This window comes from Poecilia reticulata, linkage group LG14, assembly GCF_000633615.1.
Source record: "Poecilia reticulata strain Guanapo linkage group LG14, Guppy_female_1.0+MT, whole genome shotgun sequence".
Taxonomy (NCBI): domain Eukaryota; kingdom Metazoa; phylum Chordata; class Actinopteri; order Cyprinodontiformes; family Poeciliidae; genus Poecilia; species Poecilia reticulata.
The window spans coordinates 17,054,624-17,076,332 of record NC_024344.1 but is presented as its reverse complement, the minus strand read 5'-3'; the positions used below and the strand labels follow the sequence as shown (position 1 = coordinate 17,076,332).

General features: G+C 40.6%; 1 protein-coding gene and 1 long non-coding RNA gene across 13 annotated transcripts; one reads left to right on the top strand and one right to left on the bottom strand.

Moving 5' to 3' along the window:
• Nucleotides 1-262: 262 nt before the first annotated feature.
• On the bottom strand, nucleotides 263-17,195 carry p2rx1 (purinergic receptor P2X, ligand-gated ion channel, 1). Of its 11 annotated transcripts, none has more exons than XM_008428143.2 (14): nucleotides 16,805-17,181; nucleotides 11,197-11,341; nucleotides 7,926-7,997; nucleotides 7,540-7,597; nucleotides 5,832-5,919; nucleotides 4,569-4,649; nucleotides 4,189-4,330; nucleotides 3,911-4,056; nucleotides 2,828-2,918; nucleotides 2,666-2,731; nucleotides 2,480-2,575; nucleotides 1,031-1,131; nucleotides 860-907; nucleotides 263-784 (listed from the first exon to the last, which is right to left on the bottom strand). In XM_008428143.2, exons 1-14 carry the CDS (start codon nucleotides 16,939-16,941, stop codon nucleotides 649-651), a joined length of 1,407 nt encoding a protein of 468 aa, XP_008426365.1. In that variant the 5' UTR covers nucleotides 16,942-17,181; the 3' UTR covers nucleotides 263-648. The 11 variants fall into 11 exon arrangements, with proteins under 11 accessions (XP_008426365.1, XP_008426362.1, XP_008426363.1 ...); XM_008428140.2 differs by having other exon boundaries at nucleotides 7,528-7,597; nucleotides 16,805-17,179; XM_008428141.2 differs by having other exon boundaries at nucleotides 860-904; nucleotides 7,528-7,597; nucleotides 16,805-17,178.
• On the top strand, nucleotides 12,829-20,260 carry LOC103476075 (uncharacterized). Of its 2 annotated transcripts, none has more exons than XR_535404.1 (3): nucleotides 12,829-12,908; nucleotides 15,929-16,054; nucleotides 20,037-20,260. It is a non-coding gene; the product is annotated as an uncharacterized LOC103476075 (long non-coding RNA). The 2 variants fall into 2 exon arrangements; XR_535403.1 differs by lacking the exon at nucleotides 20,037-20,260 and adding an exon at nucleotides 16,131-16,656.
• The last annotated feature ends 1,449 nt before the right edge of the window (nucleotides 20,261-21,709 follow it).

Sequence of the window (21,709 nt, the reverse complement as noted above, 5' to 3'; positions counted from 1 at the left end):
CTTTAACATCTTTGTTTCTGTCCTGCTGTGCCTGATGTCTGGTTCATGTCTGAATGTACTCGCTCCAATAAATCAAAGCATGGCACATCCCTATGGAACCCAGTCACAATGTAAATATGTACCAATGCAAACAAGCTATTTTATTTTTTTTTTTTTTTGCATGCTTTTTGTACTCAACAGTAAAACATAAAAAATATTCTCTAAACACCCGAATGTTTGCCTGTTGCCGTTTGAGTGAAGAGGGGAAAAAAAAGAGCACGACGATTGGAGAACTTGTTTAATTTAGTACAACTCTTCGTCACATGTGTACACATGGGATGGATCGCTGTGGCGGCAAATGCAAACACAAGTTTGGTCTGTTTTTATTTGGAGTGACTGGGACTCTGAGGGAGGTGATGAACGATTTGTCCACACACAGAACACCGACGTGCCACATCGTCTTCTCTCAACCGTTCGTTTGCAGACGTGGTTCAAGTTGTGGAGGTTACACCCTTCTTGGGAACAACAAACACCCAAGAAAACAAAAAAAAAGTACACATACAGCTTGGAAATGGATGGCTCGACATTAAATGATCACAGTCAGTCATGTTGGCTTTTTGAGTGGGAGGAGGTCCCTGGTTGAAGATGCTGCTGAGGATCAGAGAGAAATTATGTCCTTTCTTTTCTCAGGGGTCCATCCAGAGTTAGTGTGCGCGAGTTGTCCTCCGTTTCCCATGACGTCGTTTCTGTGCAGTTCACTTTATGAAGCAGCTTGTGCGCTGCCCTCTTTGCTCCCAGATCACTTCTGCAAGAGAATGGAAGGGGAAAGACCTCAGCAATCAACAAAGCTTTATTTGTCCCTACAGTCTACAATCCTTACTTCAGATACCTCATTCTCTGTGGATCCTGCCTCTGGATCAGGATCCTGCTGGACAAAAACCAAACCATAGAACAAGGAACCATTTAGATCTCTACTGTGAGCCTCGTCATTGCTACCTTTATAGAATACATCTGGAAATCAACAGAATCAGCTCTGACGTCCTGGTTTCACCTTGCACTCACGTTGGGCTTGTCTTTGTCTTGGGCTCGTCTTGAATTTGCTTCAAGGGTGTAATAGGTGTTAGAGTCTAAATCGATAGACTCATTGTCCTGCTGTAAATACAAAATGATCTGCCTGTTTTAGTGGTGCATCTTCAGGCTGGAGGACAGTTTTTATACTGTTGGTGAGGCTTTTGGATGGGTGGGAGAGTTCTTCAGATGGGATCAAGCTTAGGGACAGTGGACGGTTGTGAGGGGGAAGACTTAGAGGTAGGGGAGGTTTTCATGCAAGTACCGTGTCTAACTGATTGTGCTTTATATAACGCATGCGGCTCTCTAGCACTAGTGGTCTCCAATGTTAAGAACAAGCAATAATCTGTTGCCCTTAGACTGATGGATGGATACGTGACATTATGACCATAATAGAGAATTTGCTCCCCTTTTGGTGGTAAAAAGAAAACAAAACAATCCCTGACATGGATTACACAAAACCCCTTAAGGTGCACTGTGATATCTAGCAAGCAGTGGATTCAACTACCAATAATCTCGCATACCGTTGATTGGGTTGACATTTGTGGAACTGACTACTCGGCCAAGTCAACATCTCCAACCATTTTTGCTTCGCAGCAAAGAAGAAATGCACCGCTCCCAGTCAAAAACAACCAATCAAGAGAAGAAGAAAAGTTGTGAGCAGTTCCTATGCAATGATTGACTGCGCTAAGCCCCTCCTCCTGGCTCTGATTGGTTGTTTCAAGTTGGCACTGGGAAAAGGCAGAGGAGCTCAAATTTTTTTTCACAGATCATCATTCTAATGCCATACTGTTGTGACGGTATTAACCAATATGTACCGAATCTTTTTTATAAAAGTTGCATACTGTAGTTTTAATCGATGTCTAATTGATTCCATCCACTTATAGGAGCCATAAAAAGAGCTCATCAGGGTTAATCTCAGTGGTCATAATGTTATGCTTGATCGGTGTATGTGACACTCAAACAGCCAAAAGGTGAAAGGTGTTTGGTGATGTTTGGAATGAATAATTCTGTTTCCCTCCATCTCTTTTAGCTGTTTCCATGCTTGCACAAACACACACACATACACACACACGCACATACAGAGCTAAGGCTAAGGGAAATGACAAAGTAGGGTCCGCCCTCTTTAGAGTGTAACTTAGATGGAGGCCTACAAAAGGAATTAGAAACTGTAGTTTAGTGCCATTTTGCTGTGTTCTCCCAAAAGGAAAGCATGACAACGGGCCAGCTCTGCAGTTTAGTCTTAATAAAAGGAATTCATGAATTCAACTCACTGACTCTTCTTGAACCTCAAACATTACGAACCTAGCTGACGAGAGGATAGTCTCCGACAGCGAAAGGAGTTAGCAGTTAGAACGTCCCAACAAGGGCTGGCGTTAGTAACAGACTCTCTGCCGCCATCTTGTGTTTGAAATAAAGAAACAGAACTTACCTGTGTTTGCGTGTCTGTGTATTTGAACTTCATGTTCTTATAAAACTCCCTTTTAGGTAGCAAATAAAGCAGCACCAAGTCACAAACGACGGTTGCCTGCAGATGAAGAGAAAAAAAAGCAATATTTTTAGATTGTGAGTGATGGATGCTTTATTAATGTGGAATATAATCCAAGCAGCAACATACCACTCCGAAAATCCCCACGCCTGAGCCTATTGCTGTGAGTGTTGGGATTATGTCAAATTTTCTTGCCTTTAAAGGACACAGCTCCAGTCATACAAAGCTCACTTTTTAAAATTATTTATTGATGCTAAATTCATACCAATGAAAAATATTTATTTTACTCACCAGTGACTTCACAATGACATCAAACCTGATGCCAAAAACTTTAAGGAGGGTTCTCTTGGGAATTTTATCCTCCATATAATGCTTTGCATACCTGTAAACGATCACAAGGACTGTCAGAATAAGACCTCACTGCTCCTACTTCATCTCATAGGCGTCGACAGAAAAATATAAGGAGGCATAAGTGGTACCCTTGAAAACCAATAAGTGCCTTAATAGAGCGTGAGAGAAGCCACAGAACAAATTGAAGCATTCTAAATGAATAAGGAATAAAAATCAACATGTTAAAACTGCCTGAGACGAGCAAACATCGTAAAGTTCAAACTAAACACACCTGAGGTATAACATAAGGAGCAAACAATGGCTTTAGTCCAGTCAATAAAATGAGCAGTTGGTTATGGAAAAACAAGGTTCATCTAATTAAATAGTTGGGGGGGAAAAAAAACTCCTCCTTCTTCTGAGAATAAAATAAAAATCCTACAACCTACCAGACAACAGACAGCAGGTAAATATTAGCAGTTTTATATCAACACATATTAAAAATTACAACGTGATTGCAGAGTTGACTTCTTTAAACTGGCTTGAGTTTCTAACATTAGCTTGGTTAGCGTTACTGTCTTGTTCCCCAGAGAGTCCTGGCCCTAACTCTGGGATTAAAAAAAGTTGCCACCATTTCTAAATCCAGGATGTTCCATAAGTAACAGACAGAGGAATCAGAAAACAAGTTTTGTGTCTGTTTAACCTTCCTGTTATCTGCTGAAAGTAGCTTTAGATATTGTTTCATAATCGATCCACGCTCTAAACTTCTTCACAGTGTTTGACCTGCCACTTGTGTTCCTTAGTCTTCATGACGCCGTTTGTTGACTAATGTAACAAACTATTTATTTTTGGCGTGTCAGAATAAATGAGGCGAAATACAAAACGCCTACTAAATAAAATCACCTCAAAATGACTAAGTAATTCACTGCAGTTTGAGGATCTAACTTAAAAAATGTGCAAAAAGTTTAAGACCTGTGAAAGGTGCTGCGTAAGCAAATGCACAGACTTTATTATTGTTTTTAAATATCAAAAATGCACATCTCTAACCTGAAGTTATACCCAACCGACGCGCTGGTGCCATCAGTCTCACTTGGGTTTCCATAGAGACCGTGAAAGTTGTACTCGGGCTTACAGTGTTTCACATCGACGTCGAAGTTGCATGTCCAGTCAACAACGATGCCAATAGCCCCTCCCTGTCAAGCAGAGAAAAAACGCAAACATCCATAATCAGACAACACATCTGCAGCCATGATTTCACCAAACATAAACCTACTTCATCACAACTAAATATCGATTAAAGCACAGAGACTTCGCTGGAAACTTACCTCTTGGGCTAATTTTTCAAAGCTGAAGCCGGACAGCTTCACTATATCTCCCAGTTTGAATATTGGACAGAGCGGTTCTTTCTTTGGATCGAAAAGGCATTTGCCGATGTAGTTACTATCGATTCCCTCCACCAAGTTACTCCTGTGAACAATTCAAGCATCAGCAAAAACAGCTTCTCATAAAAGCCACTTCAGCTTTCGTGCATTCATGAACTGAAAACGTTTTATAATTACAGTAATTTTACAGAATTAAGCCACTAATGAACTATTCCCACATGTTTAGCAGAGCTCAATTAGGATTTTTCAATAGCTATACATAATAAGCCTGTTGATTATTAATATTGAATTATGAGCAAGTTTTGTCGTCTAGTTTCCATCACCTGGTGACGCCAAATAAAGGGAAAGTTACAGAGTTTCTGATGAAAAGCGTGTAGTTTTCTGCCGATATCAGAAGAGGAGGCCTGGAAAAGAAAAAGAAAATGAAATCAGATAGTGTTTCTGCTGTTTTTATGTGTAGTAAGATGTCACATTAATAAACAGAAATTGAGAAATTCAATCGTTAGCACTCATAAGACAATCAGGGTCCAAGCAGAATTTGTGCCTGTTTCACAAACTGAATCAGGGATCATAACTCATACTTGGCTTCAAACATTAGCTGAGTAGACTATGTTCATAATTAAATTGAATATTTTCTTTATACTGACGTTGCTTTTACAGTTTGCAGTGTTGTAAACTGTCACACGATGATGTCGGCAGCAGCCGCATGGTTTCGGCCTGCTGTGTAATATCACATTGGATTTTGTTTCACCTGCAAAAATGCTTTATAATTACACTGATCTAATTATAAAACCAAGTGATGAAGCATTTAAACCAAGTGAATCTTGTGATGGCTACACGCGTCGAGATGGCTTTTATGTTAGGACCAACACCATGAAGCAAATAGTCACAAAGTAGAAGGAAAAAACGATTTCTAGAATTTGTTTTACAAAAAATAAAGTGTGTATTTGTATTTTATTTTGAAATTAGGTCTGGATAGAGGGTGGGCTTAAGACAAATGTACACCACGACTTACTCGCAAGAATCATTTTTCCTCGATTTCTGGAGCTCGATCTTTTCACAGGTTGCCTGTCTCACATTGGACTGTCAAGACAGTTTTAACAAATATAGAAAGTACACATTTTTGCAAAAGTTACATACGGCACCTTTAATCTCAGATACCTTTATGCAAGTGCTCTGTGTGCGCTGATAAAGATTTCCTCATCTCAAGAAGGAATTATCTGGAATTAAAAGACCTACTTCTTACATAATCTGGCTTTATTTTCATACATTTAACATACACTCCATACATTTTTGCCTATAGCAAGGTAGGAAACAATGTGACAACAGCTTAAGTCTCAAAAAATGACATCTAGTTGCTAACCTTCCATTAGTTTTCACATAAAATATCCAAGAAAAATATCTCATCATATTTTAAAACCATAAATGGTGGATTATTTATTGTTGCTTATGGTACTTCTGGAGTAACACAGTAAGTCATTTGCTGGGTCAGACTTGTGAATTGAACAAAGAGTCGAAACATTTATGTTTGTTGTAGCTTTCTGCTTGGACCCTGGCATGCTGAAGAATTTCGAGATCCCACGTACTTCGGAATAGTGCGGTCATCCTCAACTGGGCACCATGCCAGCACCTCACAGGTCTGTGTTTTGTTGACACAGACTCCAGTCATTTCTCCTTAAAATGGGAACATGTAAAATCTCATCATCAAGACAGAATTTCAAATTGTAACAAGAAAGTGCATCACACGCTCCGAGAGGCAGCATCTGACAGAAACGGATGTCGCTTTTAAGCGTTTAAAGCATTTTAAAAACGTCCTCTGCCTCCGCTCTTCTCCTTATCTCCAATTGACATCAGCAGCGGCAAGGCGGGACATAAAAGTGAAGCAGAGCAAATGCTGAAATAGATGTTTTTTCTTTATCTTGCCCCTGATTCTGATATATACATATAATTTCTGTGCACGCGACTGGCTTCGCAGCAATCTCGTCCTGTCATCGGGAGAAACGTGCAGACATTTCACCGGCAGGCAAGCAGGCAGCAGTCGCTGACCTTTCGCTGAAACCCACCGACCTGTTTGGCCACGGCGGCCCGTTCCCGCAAGCTTACATTTCCACCAGCCTGCCGCCGCTACAGGAACTCTGCCACCTCAAGGTGAATTTGACGGGTATGAAGAGGACAGATCTGAAGCTTTGCTCTTATTGAAGCCAATGTGGGACGAGGGGAAGTGGAAAGACTCTGAAATAAAAAGCCGGAGACTGACAAAGGAGAATACATTTACGTAACCGTTGTTTGGACCCATCAACGGCGCTCTCATGTTCTGTCCCGTTGCTGTCATGCGACGAGACAGGTCAGACCGCACAGCCTTAATCTGGTGTCTGTTTGCTTTAGGTCGGGGTTTTAGGTCACAATACAAGCAAATACACCAAATGTTTGGCTGCTAAGGCTGGGAGTGTTGGTTTCAACCCCAAGGCCAGTGGCAGACGATGTAGTAAACTCTGGTACTGAAATAAAAGGATTCAATCAAATATGAGTAAAAGTTGCCTGGTCCAAAGTTGACTCAAGTTAAATTACGTACATTTGAAAATACTTAAGCATTCAAAAGTATAATTTATATTTTCCAAAATCAGCACAATGCTGTAATGTTTTCTGAATGCTTAAAGTTTTTACCACATGTAAAAACATGTGCATAAAAATGCAATTAGAAATGTATTTTCTTTTTTATTGTTATTATTGTTGTTATGTAAAATGTTCTCCATGTTTTTTTTTGTGTTTTTGTTTTTTCATTTTTCATTAAAACTACAAAATCTAATCGATGCCTTTGCCTGCTGCATTTGGCTCCTCCACCACAACCTACAACATGACAAGGAAACGGCAACAATGGTAACATTAAGTAATGCCATACGTCATTCAGAAACTTACGAACATCAAACATGGAGCTAAGACATGGCTTTGAAATGTAGTGGAGTGAGAGTCAAAAGTATCCCAACGAAAAAATATCCAAGTAAAGTAAAGATACTCAAGTAAATATAGCCAGTTACTGTCCATCGTTGCCCATGAACAAAAGCAATCTACGATTTCCATATAAGTGTTTGTCTCAGTAGTGAGCTGCAACTCTGCTCCTGGCAGTTCCTGGAAACCCCTTCGCAAATACTCAGCGGACATCAGACTTTGCCGTCCTCAGAGGACCACTAAGTGATGTGCTTTCAAATGCAAAATCAAAACGCGATACCGTGAGGCCATCGAGGCTTGGTTGGAGCTCCACATAGACGGTAACTCAGACTTTACCGTGTCCCGTACGTTTGAAACTCCCTCCTACGCAGTCGGCGTCTGATGTGCAGTTGTGCTTGCCTGTAAGCTGTAAGGGGACAAGGGAATGGGGTCAGTTTGCACATAACATGTTGGAATGTAAACAGACAGCCAATGAAGAAGAGAACAGAGAAACACCGTTGGGTTAAAATGATCTCCCCGTACTGTGCGGCCTGTTAGTGTTGCATCATACTGAAGCCATTAGGTTTACACGGGTATTTCCTGCTACACAACAACAACACAAATGACCGATTACAGAAACAGTCTTGGAATGAGACACGATTCATGCTTTCTTTTACTATTTATGGAAGTGTGTAAGACGGACCAAAGGCGATGGGTGGGACAGCAGCAAGAAAGAAGGGAGGCTTAGCAAGTACCTCTGGGCATTTTCCCATCTTCTGACCTTCGGTAATGATGTAGTTAGTCATCACTACGAAAGACGAGTCGCCCTGAAAGTTCAAAAAGAGTCACAAAACATAAAATATTTCATGTGAAGGTATATCTGCCATTATCCTGCAGAATAAAGAATGCAGTCAAGCTATCACCTGAAGTGTTCACAACCCTGGAATGCATATTGACGTGCATTGGGGATTGTTTGTGATAGACCGACACAAAATGGCACAACTCTTGAGTTGCAGAGATCCGCGGCTGGCATGAAAAAAGCCGAAATTAATCCTGTTACCAGTTTTCTACAAGCCACATAGGAGAAACGGCAAACACGTAAGGGAAGTACATGATCTGGTCATATGGGAGATATTTGCAAATATGGGCTAAAATCTCAGCTTGTAAATGTGCAAAGCTAGTAGAAACACACTAAAGCACTTTCAGCTGTAACTGCCTCAAAGTATGGTCTATGAAGTATTGACTCAAGGGCACATGCATGTCAAATCCACGCCACACTTTTCAGATTTTGAGAAAAGACTTTAAATCATGCGATATTTTCAGTCCACTTTTCAGCTAGGTCCAACACGAACATTGTAAACCTAAACGAACTTGACAGATCTTCATCTCACATCTTTTTGATAAATTTGACAGTTGGACATTTTTCTGAACACTTTCAAACAATATTCAAACCAACTTCAGGCTTCAATGGACACAAGGAGCTTACACCGTCTCCAGCTGATTTTACACTGGACAAATAATCTCCTACTCAACAGACTGTGCTCTTGAAATCAGCCAAATGTTTATGATTATGAAACTGATTGTGAAACTGGAACTTGTAAACATGAATGAATTCAGTTTCCTGTTTGGATCGTATGCAGCAGACCTTGGAAGAAAATCACAGCGGACGTTCTTCCTCTTACTGTGAGATCTGAACTGTGACATTCGTGATGAAGTGCTAAGAAACCACATGACAAAACTCCTAACCCCAGTTTTCAGCACCTGATGACATCACAAAAGGGCAACTTTGGTATGTTTGGTGGGTGCTGAGTCAGTGCGAAGAGATAAAGTAGAGTGTCAAATGGGAATACAATGAGGGAGTGACCAGCAGACACACTGAACCAATAAACTGTGTCCATTCAGATTAACCAATCAGTGGCATGGCAAACTTTTCATCCATCCATTTTCTGTACACCCTTGTCCCTAGTGGGGTCCAGAGGGGTGCTGGTGCCTATCTCCAGCAAACGTTTTGGGTGAGAGGCGGGTGGAAAAGTTTCAAAATGTATTTCTTTTATTATGTTGTACTGTTCTCTTTATTGCTACAATTTGTTTCATAATTTCTGCTACTTGATGCGGTTTCTTTTTTATTTACTGTTCTCTTTATTGCTACAATTTGTTTCATAATTTCTGCTACTTGATGCGGTTTCTTTTTTATTTGCTGGTTGTGACTGGGGTTTTTTTTTTTCTTCATCCAAACAAAAATGCAGTATTTGTAAGGAAGACTCTGTGATTGTGGTTCAGTTGCATACACTCAAGTTGCAAACGCAGACATCAGGCGCGGAGCAAGAGTGCGTGAGGGTAGAGCGCCTGTCAGAACTATTGTGCAGGAGTTTATTGTGCACCATAAATTGTTGCTTGTTCACATGGATATGTGCGCTCATGTCACGCTCAGGTTGGTGGCACAAGTAGTGCTTTTGAGTAAAACTGTGGGGACGGGAGGTTGTCGAAACACTCATGTAACCAAACATGGATCGAGTTGAAAACGGCAACAAAAAAAAATGCAGCTGGATTTATTTTGGACACACTAATAAAGTAATCTGCCAGAAAGATTTTTTTCAACACATCAAACATTTTACACTGAAGACCAAAGGGAGAAACCGCTTCCTCCCACCACAACACCCACATATCTTTGCATGGCTATCTTTGTGGGGACTTTCCACTGACTTCAATTCATTTCAGCATTCTAAACCTCACCCTTACCCTGACCCTAACCGAAACTCAATTCACATCTTAAATCGAGTTAGTCTTTGAGCAGTTTGAGAACCTGAGCACTCATTCTTAGTACAATTCAAATTTACCCTGTTTGTTTGTTTTCTTTGCTCATATTTTAATAGAAACACCTTAAATGCAGATTTATATACAAAAACGTTACGTGACTAGATCCACCATTTTGGAGACCTTTGCTGCATACGTGTGGTGAGTCTTAGTGAGACATTATGCTTATCTATCTATAGTAACTTTTGCAACTATCATTTTTATTGCTTAGATTTATTCTAAAGATGATTTCAAGGTCTCACCGTTTTTGCTTTGTGATCCCCAGTTGGTCCTGACTCCAAGAATTGATCAGAGAATTTGTCGATGTTAACAGTTTCTAATTCAAACTGTGCTATTCATGCTCATTACCGGTATAAAACCAGAGTTTAAAATTTGAAATCTGAAATCAATTTCGGCCTTCCTATTAAAAGTAGCGGCGAAACTTTGTTTTATATGGAGCCCTCTGTCACACACAGTGTGACATCGCCTCTAATCCTCACAAAAGGTCAAAGCTTTGTAAAGGATTAGAAATTAGCCACAAAATTCTAAACTTTGCAACTCCCGTTTATTGTAACCCAAAGAATGACCACTTAAGAGCTCTTTTTTCCCACACGTCACGCTGGAAATTGATTCCTACTTGATCAAAGCACATACAAGAGACAAAGATCTTTTCATCAAGTTAGTATGTTGTTTGTGTGATACTTTTAAAAAACGTCCACACCCAAAACTCAAACCAAGCAACCTTTATGAAGTCTTTATGTTTCTTTCCCACAGGTTATAATCCTGGGTTAGGTTTTAGGTCAACAAATGTAGTTAACTGCAGTGTAACTTTCGATGTGTTATGTACTTAGCTCATGCATGCAATAGACTGGGTGAGTACTAAATTTAAAGAGCCACTTTTTTGTCTGCGTATCATTTCGGTGTGCTCAAAGATTGACAACAGAAATGTAAGCTGTTGTTTTGACAGTTTGTATGACTTAAATGTTGTCGTGCCTTAACTGATGTGCAGTTTTCTTTTGAAAGCAAAGAGTTGTGACATTTATTGTCACAACTGACTTTTCATCTGTGTGACAGTTTGATTTATGAACTGTAGATGCTGACTTCATCCCCTTCTGAGTGATTGTCCAAACGATGCTCCCTGACTCGTTCCAGGCACATACTGGACCGGTTTAGATAACTGGATCAGGCAGCGGCAAGCTGACCCGGCCGGGCTTCGGCTGACCGCTTACTGACCTGAGAAGGGAAAACGTAGTCGGCCACGTCCCAGACGGTCTCACTCCCGCTCACATTAGTGTAGCCCACTCCCTTCATTTTGGTGAGCACGGAGCTCACCGCCGTGTCTGTGGACTGGTAGCCTTTCTCATAGATGAAGACCCACCTGTGAAAGACACATCAGTCCTGTCAGCACCTCAACCACTTTACAGCGCAACCCGTCCAAAAAAAAAAAAAACCCAACAGCAAGGTTATATACATGAGTGATCGAAGCATGACGCTCTGCACAGCCGGCAGTGTGTCTGACAGGGGACACGTGTGCAGCTCACTGTGGGTCAGGTCGTCCTCCCCACCAAAAAGGACAAATCTGACAGGCTGTTTCTCAAAATGCAGACATCTACTAGCTTCAGTTTATGACTTAAAAGAAGATTAAAAAGAAGAAGAAGAAAGCCTTCCAGGAAGCTGTTGAGAGAGTGCAAGTGGTTCATGCAGAAAGTGAACTTTATCTTTGCAGAGATCAGAAATGAGACCATGCACATAATTGCATGTGGACACAAGTGAAAATACAGATAGCATCTCAGATGTAAAGATGCAAGAGCGCATTTTGTCTTAGATCATTTTATCTGAAGATTTTCTGTATTTCTTCATATGATTTCCTCCTCTACAGCCAGGTTTTTACTCAGGGTTTGTGCTTCAAAACAATGACCTATTTTACTCCATACAACATACAACAGCTGCTGCCTTCATTGTTGCGTAAACCTGTTTAAAACCACCAGCTTTTCTACGGGAATTAAACTGCTGTTTTGACTAGGCCCCTTTCAACCAATTATTTAATTCCACAGAATCAGCAACATGCATAAAATTACAGTTGGTTCAGTTGGTTTTTCATTACTCTGCTGCACATAATTGAGGTCTAATTTAATCAAGCTAATTAGATTAAATGTCAAGTCACTTTGGGTAAGATTATCTGCTGAAAACATATGTCTAGATTGCACATTATGTTAAAAAAAATGTCATGTAATGCCTTACTCTGATTTTCTGTAAAGAAAAAAGCACAACAATGCTTTAAGAGGTCACAGTTTAGTCCTTGTAAGGTCCGGGGTTGTTTTGGAGTTTGATTTATAGATTCTAGTTTCATTGTTGTTCTGTGCTCCTTGGTCTCTTTCTTTCATTTGATCAGGCTTGTTTCTGTTTTACTTTGGTCAGGTGATTCTGGTGGGAGCCACATCGCACTGAATACCACCACTGCACACACAGAGCTTGCCCAAACGGCATTAGGCCAAGTTGGTTTAGATGCAATTTGCTATTGAACAATTACTGCCCCCTTGCAGTTCTTCAAGCTGGTATATGTCACCCTTCCTTACACAAGCTTAAACATTTCTTTAGAAAAGTTTTGGTTAAACCGACATTAAGTTGGAGAGTTACAACAGATGAATGTTATTACACAAGTTGTAGCATATAACACTACAAAAATGCATTATATTTAAAGCTGCGCTATGTGACTTTTACAAAAATTAGTGTTTCCCTATATTTTATTAAAACTCACCATCTTGTGATGGCTAATCTGTGAAAAAAAAAATCAATTAACAACCAATCAGAGCCGGGGGGAGGGTCTTAGCAGCTACCAATCAATGTTGCTCAAAGTGCTAATGGCGGAGAAACAACGTACCGTTCCAGGAAAACCGTTCTTCCGCCGTCATCTGCGGCTATGCTAACTAGCCTTAGCATTTGAGGTAAGCTAAGTAACCCAGAATTGTTTCTGACTCGTATTCCTGTAGTTAGAACTAAAACCATTGGGAAAAGGCAAAGGGGATCAATTTTTTAATATTGTACTGTCATAGTCATAATTTTAAAAAACCTGTAAAAAAATAAATAAATAATAAGTAAGTTACTCACTGCAGCTTAAAGAGCCACTTTGTAATGTTGATATTTGCTTATGCTTACCCCACAACACAAACTAATATCTTTCCTTTAACATTAAAGCATCTCGTGATCATATAAAAGTACGACTGCCGGTGGAGAAGTCTTGTTTTTAACTGTTTATTCTTTCGCCTCTTTAATATGCGAGGTTTGTGCTGATGAAATCTTCCGTTGTCACGGTTTCAGTATTAATGCCAGGATTTGAGACGCTTATGATGATTCCTGGCATGTTACGTTGCTTTGTGTTTGCATAATGTCACCGGGAGGGACAGGCAAACAGCTGGTGTGCACTGGAAAGATATCGTATCCACACAGAAATCCTCTGTCGAACATATGAAGCTATTTTACGCAGGGTGTGAGGAGCAATTACCCACTGGCATGACGCCAACAACGAGTGTTTTATCACGGTGTTGGTTTGTCCTCAGACAGTGGAGCATTACAGAAAAGCGTCATTTTGAGCACACCAAGAAAATAAGTGCAGCAGAAAAAGCTATTAACTAGGAAAATGGGGGGGAGGGGGTTATACAAGCTAAATGGAAATGATATAGAAGGAGGCTGTGGAAAAAGCTAATCTAAGTGAGATTTGCGTCTGACAGACAGAACATAAATGCAATAAAGAAAGCTTCCTGATGTGTGGGAGCTTTTCCTCTAGCCAATCTGCAGCACTGAGATTAATCTTCCAATAGTGAGTAAGACTGATAAGAAAGAGCAAGAAAATATTGAATGCAAGCTAAAAAAAAAAAAAAAGAAAAGATTGACTGACGTTGGGTTTTACTTTAGGACTTAAATAGATGGACAACTCTCTAAATTCAAGAGTTTCAGTCATAAAAATGCCGTAACTCTGTAAAATGTCTGATTCGTCTTTGTGTGTCCATTGAAAATGTGAATAAAAATTAAAGTGGGAATAAAAAGCGGCAAAAAGAGAAATATCCACAAAGAGAGATGTATCGATGTGCTGATGATTTTTTTTTCAGCAGCTTCTTGATATTTCTCAGTTAAAAGTTGCCCGTGTGCAGAAATTCTTCATTTGTCTCATCACTCAGCAATCTGACCACGACGCAACAACGTACAGTTTCTAACTTTCAGATCTCCACCGATTGCTTGTTGAGGCTGACCTGAGGTTAATATGAACATGAACATTCCCGACAAGACTGTGTTTGTCGGCCCCGGCGCCGCCCTGACCCGTCTGCGGGCCGGCCAGATTCTGAAGAGGAGAAGCAGGACAGCTTTCTAATTGCATCTTCTCTGTGGGACATCACCGTCCGGCTCTAACGTGGCCTGATGGGCTCCAACAGGCTGGTGACAGAACTGGGATGAGGCACGGCCAGCCCGCGACACTGAGAGACCAAATTGAAACCCATCCCCCTTTTTTTTCACTCACCTTTCTACTGACCTCACATGTGAACCAAAACTAGTTATGTGTTAATAATCACATACTCCTAAATGCCAAACCTCAATTATGTGCAGCAGAGTAATGAAAAACCAACTGAACCAACTGTAATTTTATGCATGTTGCTGATTCTGTGGAATTAAATAATTGGTTGAAAGGGGCCTAGTCAAAACAGCAGTTTAATTCCTGTAGAAAAGCTGGTGGTTTTAAACAGGTTTACACAACAATGAAGGCAGCATCTGTTTTATGTTGTATGGAGTAAAATAGGTCATTGTTTTGAAGCACAAACTCTGAGTAAAAACCTGGCTGTAGAGGAGGAAATCATATGAAGAAATACAGGAAATCTTCAGATAAAATGATCTAAGACGATGTCAAATTGAGATCTAAACCAGAAAGTTGACAAATAAAACCGAAAACCGCCATTGGAACTAGTCAAAAGTCATCTAAAGCGGCAAAGACTCTTCCAGGGCGAAAGAAGAATCTGTGTGAAACCGAGATACGCCACAGTTTTACTGATGGAGAAACGACATGTGAGGATAGAGGAAATTCGGACAGAGTTGGAAAAGCATGCCTCTTTCTTTTTTATAACATGTTATGTCTTTCTGAGAAATTGTTGATATAAGAAATAGATTATTTTATATTGACACAGTGACGCAGTGGTTTTGTCACTGCTGGTTAATCTCTGGCATAGCAAATATTATCATGGTTTGATTAAAAGATCCAACCACAGAGAGCAGAGATGAGTTTTAAGTTTTTAATAAAAAAAGAAAGAAACTTAAAATTTGATTGAGAAAACAAAGGGTTGGAGGTAAGAAGGAAAAAATGTATGGAAACCCAACGGAAGTGGAAATTCAGAGTTGAATTTGACGCAACAGATTTCGGAAAAGTCCAAATTTCGACATGGCGACTCCCACAGACATTGTTTCCAGTTCCTCTTGTGAGCATCATTTTCAGCTTTATTTTGTTGAAACTTAATTTCTTCATTTTAGAGATGCACAAGCTACGTGTGACATTGATTTCAGACACACTCTTACAAAGTATATATTGTAAAATAAACATGTTTCCATCGCAGGTCGAAATGCGAGGTCGACCAACTAGGTATGGCTGCTCCCACTTTCCCAGTGTGAAATGCAACTCAGGAGAGCATTCCAGTAGATTTTTCCAACTGGGAAGTGAAAATTTCCAAGTTATGAATAAAACTGGAATGTAGCGTAAATACCAGGGAGTTTGCTGACTGGATATAGAAACAGTGGTTGATTAGTAACTGGATGCGGCTGTGAGAGGAGGCCATACGACAACTGTCCGTTTTAACGTCATGTGACTTCGGCGGTGCCATATTTGAATACCAGATATTATCTCGCACCTCCAAATCTCCAGGACATTTTCAAATCACCACTTTGATTGGAGTTTTTATTAAAAATACTTTTTAATTATGTTAAACAGAGTTGAGGTGTGCATTGAAGACGTAATTGTGTGGACGAGGCCTGAGGAGAGAGAGAGAGAGAGACGAGGACAGAGGAATGGACAAGAGCAGGGAGTAAACAAAAATCCGCTGCCAGGATTAAGAAGGTACATAAACTAGATGATGCACTATTAAGATGTAAATTCCGCAGCAGGCCGAAAGTGTTATATCACTTTCTTTCAGAGTTTCATATTTGGGGGACTGTCAACATCACCCTGAGCAGATAACACGTCAGCAGCGTTTGGCAGCGAATTGTGCAGCGCTTGATCTTTATCTGTTGTAGCATATGCCTCGGTGTGTTTCATCACACTCGGTCCTGCAGGTTCTGCTGCTCAGATGCACAAACTACAAATAAAGACATATATTGTGCATTTGCTGTGAACGAGACAGGTGCAATTTTGAGCAACTAAGACCACAAACCACTGATCGTAGCTGGAAACAATAAGCCCATTAGCTCTCCTTTAATAGACTCTGGCGTGTCAAAGCATGTTTGTGGAGGGTGGTTCAGGAAACATTAGCGAAGAAACGCGCACTTTTTTAACGCCTGGACTTGTAGGAGCGGACAGGAAATATCTGTCCTGGTACGTCAGGATCGTCTGCCAGTCAAGGCTCTTCGATTGTTAAAGACCAATGTTTGCTCTGTCAACAGGACGTGGTAAGCCAAAGTATATCGGTTTCCCACACCAACACTAGGTGCACTGCAAACAAAACTTATCTGTTTCACTCAATCTAGCAAGTCTGACCTACTTTCAAACCCCAAAGAAGAAGAAGAAGTAGAAAAAACATCCTCAGAGGTCATGACATCTTCACTGCTCTGACGGGCAAAGAGGAGAGGAGATGACCTTAAGGGGTCTTACCCGATGATGTAAACCAGGACCCCCAGCTGGATGAGCCGGCACACCACTCCCACCCTCCTGTTCCTCACCAGCACCTGGCGAGGGGTCTCGTACTCGAAGAAGAAGTCAGACAGGGCGCTGGTGATTTGGTTCTTCATCTTTTCTCGCCAGCTGACCCGCAGACAGGAGGGTCTTCTCCTGTCACCTCAATTGCATATATATGCACACAAGAGAAAGCAGAAGAAGAAAAAAAATCCCTCTTTCTCTCACTCTGAGTCTGTGCCTTGGCTCCTGGCTTGCAGAGACACTCCTCTGCTAACGTCTGACACGCTTCATGAGATGAAGTAAAGAGAGTTCCTCCCTCCAGCTCGGCTCTGCCTCCCTCCCTCTCTATGCTCACGAGGGTCACCGTCTCCTCTGACAGTGGGGTCTATTCATCTTTTTTTCCTGTTTTGTTTTTTTTTGGCATCTCTTTTTTTTGTTTTGTTTTTTTGTGCATCCTCTTAACACAACAAGTGTATCAGAAGACATTTGCCTGACTTCTTCGAGTTAAGAACAGACTTTAGCTGTTGCCCTAAGAACCGGACCTCCTCCTCACTTAGAGCAATCAAACCTTATCGTTTCCACCGAGGCGCTCTTCCTGCATGCTAGCCGGAGATAGACACAAACACTGCACATGCATTTAAGCTTGTTTTCCGTTTTTCCTCTTGTCACCATTTGCCAGAAGCTAAGCCTTCTTAAATTTTTATCTTCACTCTATGCGACTGCGTGTGTGTGTGTGTGTGTGTGTGTGTGTGTGTGTGTGTGTGTGTGTGTGTGCGTGCGTGCGTGCGTGTGTGTGTGTGTGTGTGTGTGTGTGTGTGTTTAGGGGGATGTTTCTCACTCAGCTTTACATTCCCTTTTTTCTTCAGGAGGTGCTTTGCATTCCTAATCTTCCCTCACACAGGATGTGTGAAGTGGCAACTTGGAATTATGCAACAACTGAATGAGTGAAAATAAGACGGGATATTAAAGGAAATATTTCCCCACAATGATAGAGACTTATGACTTGTCCACAGAGTTTTGATATTTGGGCTCAACAACCAGCTCCAAATCAGAGTAAAGCTGTTGATTTTTCTAAAACGAGGAAAAAATATGTTGAAAATTTCCCCCGAAATGCCTGTTTGGAAGGATTTGGCAGGACTGCAGCGAATTTACAAGGATTGCAAGAAGGGTTTAATGTCGATCTAAACAATAATCCAAAATCAGTGGAGTATTTGGATTCCAAATGCTCTATTAAAAACAATATAATCTGTTGAATCTGGTGCAAAGGGTGGTTGTTTTAAAGGGTCACGGGGAGATAAATGACTCGCTCAGAGGGCCGAGGCTTTGTTTGGAATTTTTTCATAACAATCGTGTGGTTCTCTGTGTTTACACGACTGCCTTTATGTTTACCTGTGTTGTTGGAGTGTGTTTCCAGTACATGTTGTTATTTAAAGCATTAGTTTGGGAGCAGAACTTGGGGAATTGATGTAAATCGAGTAACAAGAGGCAGTCGATGTGTGGTTGTGGTGAGATTTAAGCTGTTCTTAACATCCACAGTCATAGCGCTACCACTGGTTCTATTGTGAAGGGAAGAGAAAAGGTTAAAATATGGCCGACAGGTGGTTCTTCTCAGTCGAGATTGTTTTGAATAAACAGTCTAGTACTAAGGATCTGGAGGAGTATGCTGCAAACTGTGCTGCCCTTCATCAACTACTGCACAGACACTGTCAGCACAGAAAAATGCACAAGGGTGTATCGTAAGCAGAAGTCTTGGATTCCTCTGAAGAACAGGAACGCCTCCTTCATGTTGCGGGGGACGTGGAGCTGTACAGCGGCCAAGAAGGACTTCAGAATGAGAAACAAGGATCATATCTGGAGGGAGATGTGGCAGAGTCCAGTGAGTTACCAATTACAAACCCAGGAACGGAGCTGTGGATGATGTTGCTTTGCTTACTACTTATTTTCTCACCTTTATCCGCTGGCAGCATGAAGTGAAACATGTCCTAATTTATGTTATCTCAGTCTGCCTGACACCTTCAACTACTATCCCAAGACCAAGAGTCCAAAGTGTTTGGTTTGTTTTCCACAGTGGAGCGTGAAAAGAGAACGGCATCTGCTGAAAATGACACAAATGTTGCAACTTTGGTCCCCAAATAAATCGAAATGAGTCTACCGGACTACCAGGCGTGATAGTTGATGTCCAGTAGAAGAAGTCAATGTATCTTTTTCTAAAAGAAAAAGAAAGAGATACAATTTTCTTTTAGAAAAATGTCTCTGTATTTGATCTTTTTCTTTTAGGGCTTGTCTTCATCCGAGTATCTACTGGTCTACAATCAGTAGCTCTCATCATGAAGTATCACATCAGAAGTCACATGATCAGCTGAGAGGGCGAGCCTTGGTGCCATTGGTCCTCTAGCTTTATTCTACAACAGGAAATACTCATGGTTGACAACAATCTAATTTGTGAACTTAAACATCACATTTGATTTTTCAGTCCAATGGAGGCTGTTTGCTTTTCACCTTTGGTTTTCCATTTATTTATTTAAAAGTTGTCTCCTTTGTAATGAAATACAAGACATTCAGTCTGTTAAACAGAGTTTCTACAAAGGTTATGATCTGTTTACCTTTTGGGAGACTGCACCCAATTCCAGCTGGCCCAGTCTAATACACAAAAAGGACCAAATGCTAACAAGCTATGATAAAATATCCATGCAGTAGATTTAATTGTTATTAAATGTCCTCCATCAGTATAAGTACATGTATAAGTATTTTTTTTTTCAGTAAGCAGGGAAGTGTCACCTAAGCCCAAGATTGTTGTCCATATACGGGTAAAGACTGTATTGTCCAGACTGTAAGTCGCACCAGAAGACACATCAGTCAGAAAATGCAGCATGAAGAGGAAAAACATGATGAGTATCTCTGGACGACAAGTAGCAGGACCAGCCAAATTATGAAAAACTGCAACTTGTAGTCCAGAAAGTACAGCACTTAAAAAGTACTTTGAAAGTTAACATTGAAACCACTTTAAGAGATGATAGCCTGGTTACAATTATACTTTCATACACTGACATAACATGATAGCCACCAGCTAAACCACTGAATATCTCTTCATGGTGGCACCTGTAAGTGGGTGGGATACATCATGTTGTTAAGCCAAATAAATGGCTGTGTTGTCACGGTTGAAATGATGAAAACATTGAACCTGATGATGAATTTCTCTGGCATATAGTTTATATTTGCAAGAGGCCACATCCTGCCAGCGTTTGGCTTCGGACCAAGAGGATTTCTGGATGAAGCCGAAACACAAACACCAGGTAAACTTGGAGAACCACATACAAAGCTCGGAGACAGTAAAATCGACTAGTGAAAACAGTGCATGGGTGTGAATTGTTGACACAGTGAGACAGAGATTATCTTAATTCACTGCCAGGACTAACTTTCGCTGCTTCTGTCTCATAGGAGATTTTTTAACTAAACCTCAACAGGGAAGCATTTGCATTTGTTCAGCAATGTTGAGAGAAAGACATCGATTGCAGGTCACCAGAGTGAATCACACTGACGTATCAGCAGAGGGCGTGGAAGGGAAGAGAACGATATTTGTGCTAAGCAAATTAAAAGGAATTTGTTACACAATTTCCTGCTGACAAGCACCAATTTCTCTGGAATATCTAAGCATGTTGGTGCATGAACCGTTTCATTTCCTCCAATTGTTATAATCCAGAGAGCCTGACGAAGTAACGTCGCACCGTGACGGATGGCGGAGCGTGCTTCAACAGGAGCGCAGCTCCGGAAGACGGTGTGACACATGAACTCTGGTATGTTTTTACACCTCATTCCTTAAGACAACTGATGACGGGTTTGCAGGTGAAGCAGAGAGAGACAGCCTGCCCATGTGATGGAGGTGAAATAGAAAGTATAGTGTGAATCTATGTCCTTATTTTTTCCTACCTGTGCAAAATGTGGCGGAGGTTTGATACGTTCAGATTTATTCTCTGCAATGGGCAGCAGAACGAATACCCCGCCTCTCATCCGATGACCTCTGGTGACCCCTGTGAGGATAAGTGTGCTAGACAACGGATGGTTTGTTCCTTCTTTCATTCTCTCTACTTTGCTGTATGTGATACTGTTTGTTTTGTTTATCTTAAAGTGTTAGGATAAGAAAAAATAAATAAAAACTGTGAAACACAAAGTACATGAAAATATTATTTTATCACCGTATGTCTTCTAATACAACAGCCATAAAAACAGGCTGACTTTATTAGGCTGACTTCAGGATTCAGAAACCAGTGGACAACAATTTGATTTTTTTTTTTAAAATCATTACGTGAAATAAATTTGTTATTAAATGCTTTTTCACATGAATGATTAGAGAAACTCATGAAATCAACCATTGAAAAGAAGCAAAAAGAGCCATGAGCAAGTGAGAAACAGAAAAGTGTGGTATCTCGCTCAACAACACGAGCAGTTAGTTACTGAAGAGTTCATTACTGCCATCTTTTTCCTTGTGCTTTAGCTGACATCAGACACTTATTGACTGAGGAAAGATGTGTGTAATCTTTAAACAGTGTGAAAAATCAAAGCAGAAGCAGAGCTAGATGTTGCACAATACCAGCAAATCCTCCAAAGACTGAATCAGGAAAACATTTTTTTGTTATCGTTTGTGTAACAACAAAACAATGTTGTCGTATAAGAGCAAGTAAATGGTGTTCTTTTCTATAGGTAACAAAGATGACATCAAAATGTGAAAAACTGTTCATAAAGAACGTTTGGGATGTCATTTTTTTCCCCCCACTTAATGCACATTGTGACACACATTCAGTTGTAGGCTGGAGTGTGTCTTTTCAATAATTTCTTCATTCCAGTACAAGATGCTTTGCAGCACAGAAGGCGAAGGCTCATGGT

Coding starts and splice junctions, on each gene's coding strand:
- p2rx1 (XM_008428140.2), bottom strand. CDS start 16,941: ATGAAGAACCAAATCACCAGCGCCCTGTCTGACTTCTTCTTCGAGTAC. Junction 5,920..7,527: donor TTTCAAACGTACGGGACACG/GTAAAGTCTGAG, acceptor TCCCATTTTAAG/GAGAAATGACTGGAGTCTGT. Junction 4,331..4,568: donor CCTTTATTTGGCGTCACCAG/GTGATGGAAACT, acceptor AATTGTTCACAG/GAGTAACTTGGTGGAGGGAA.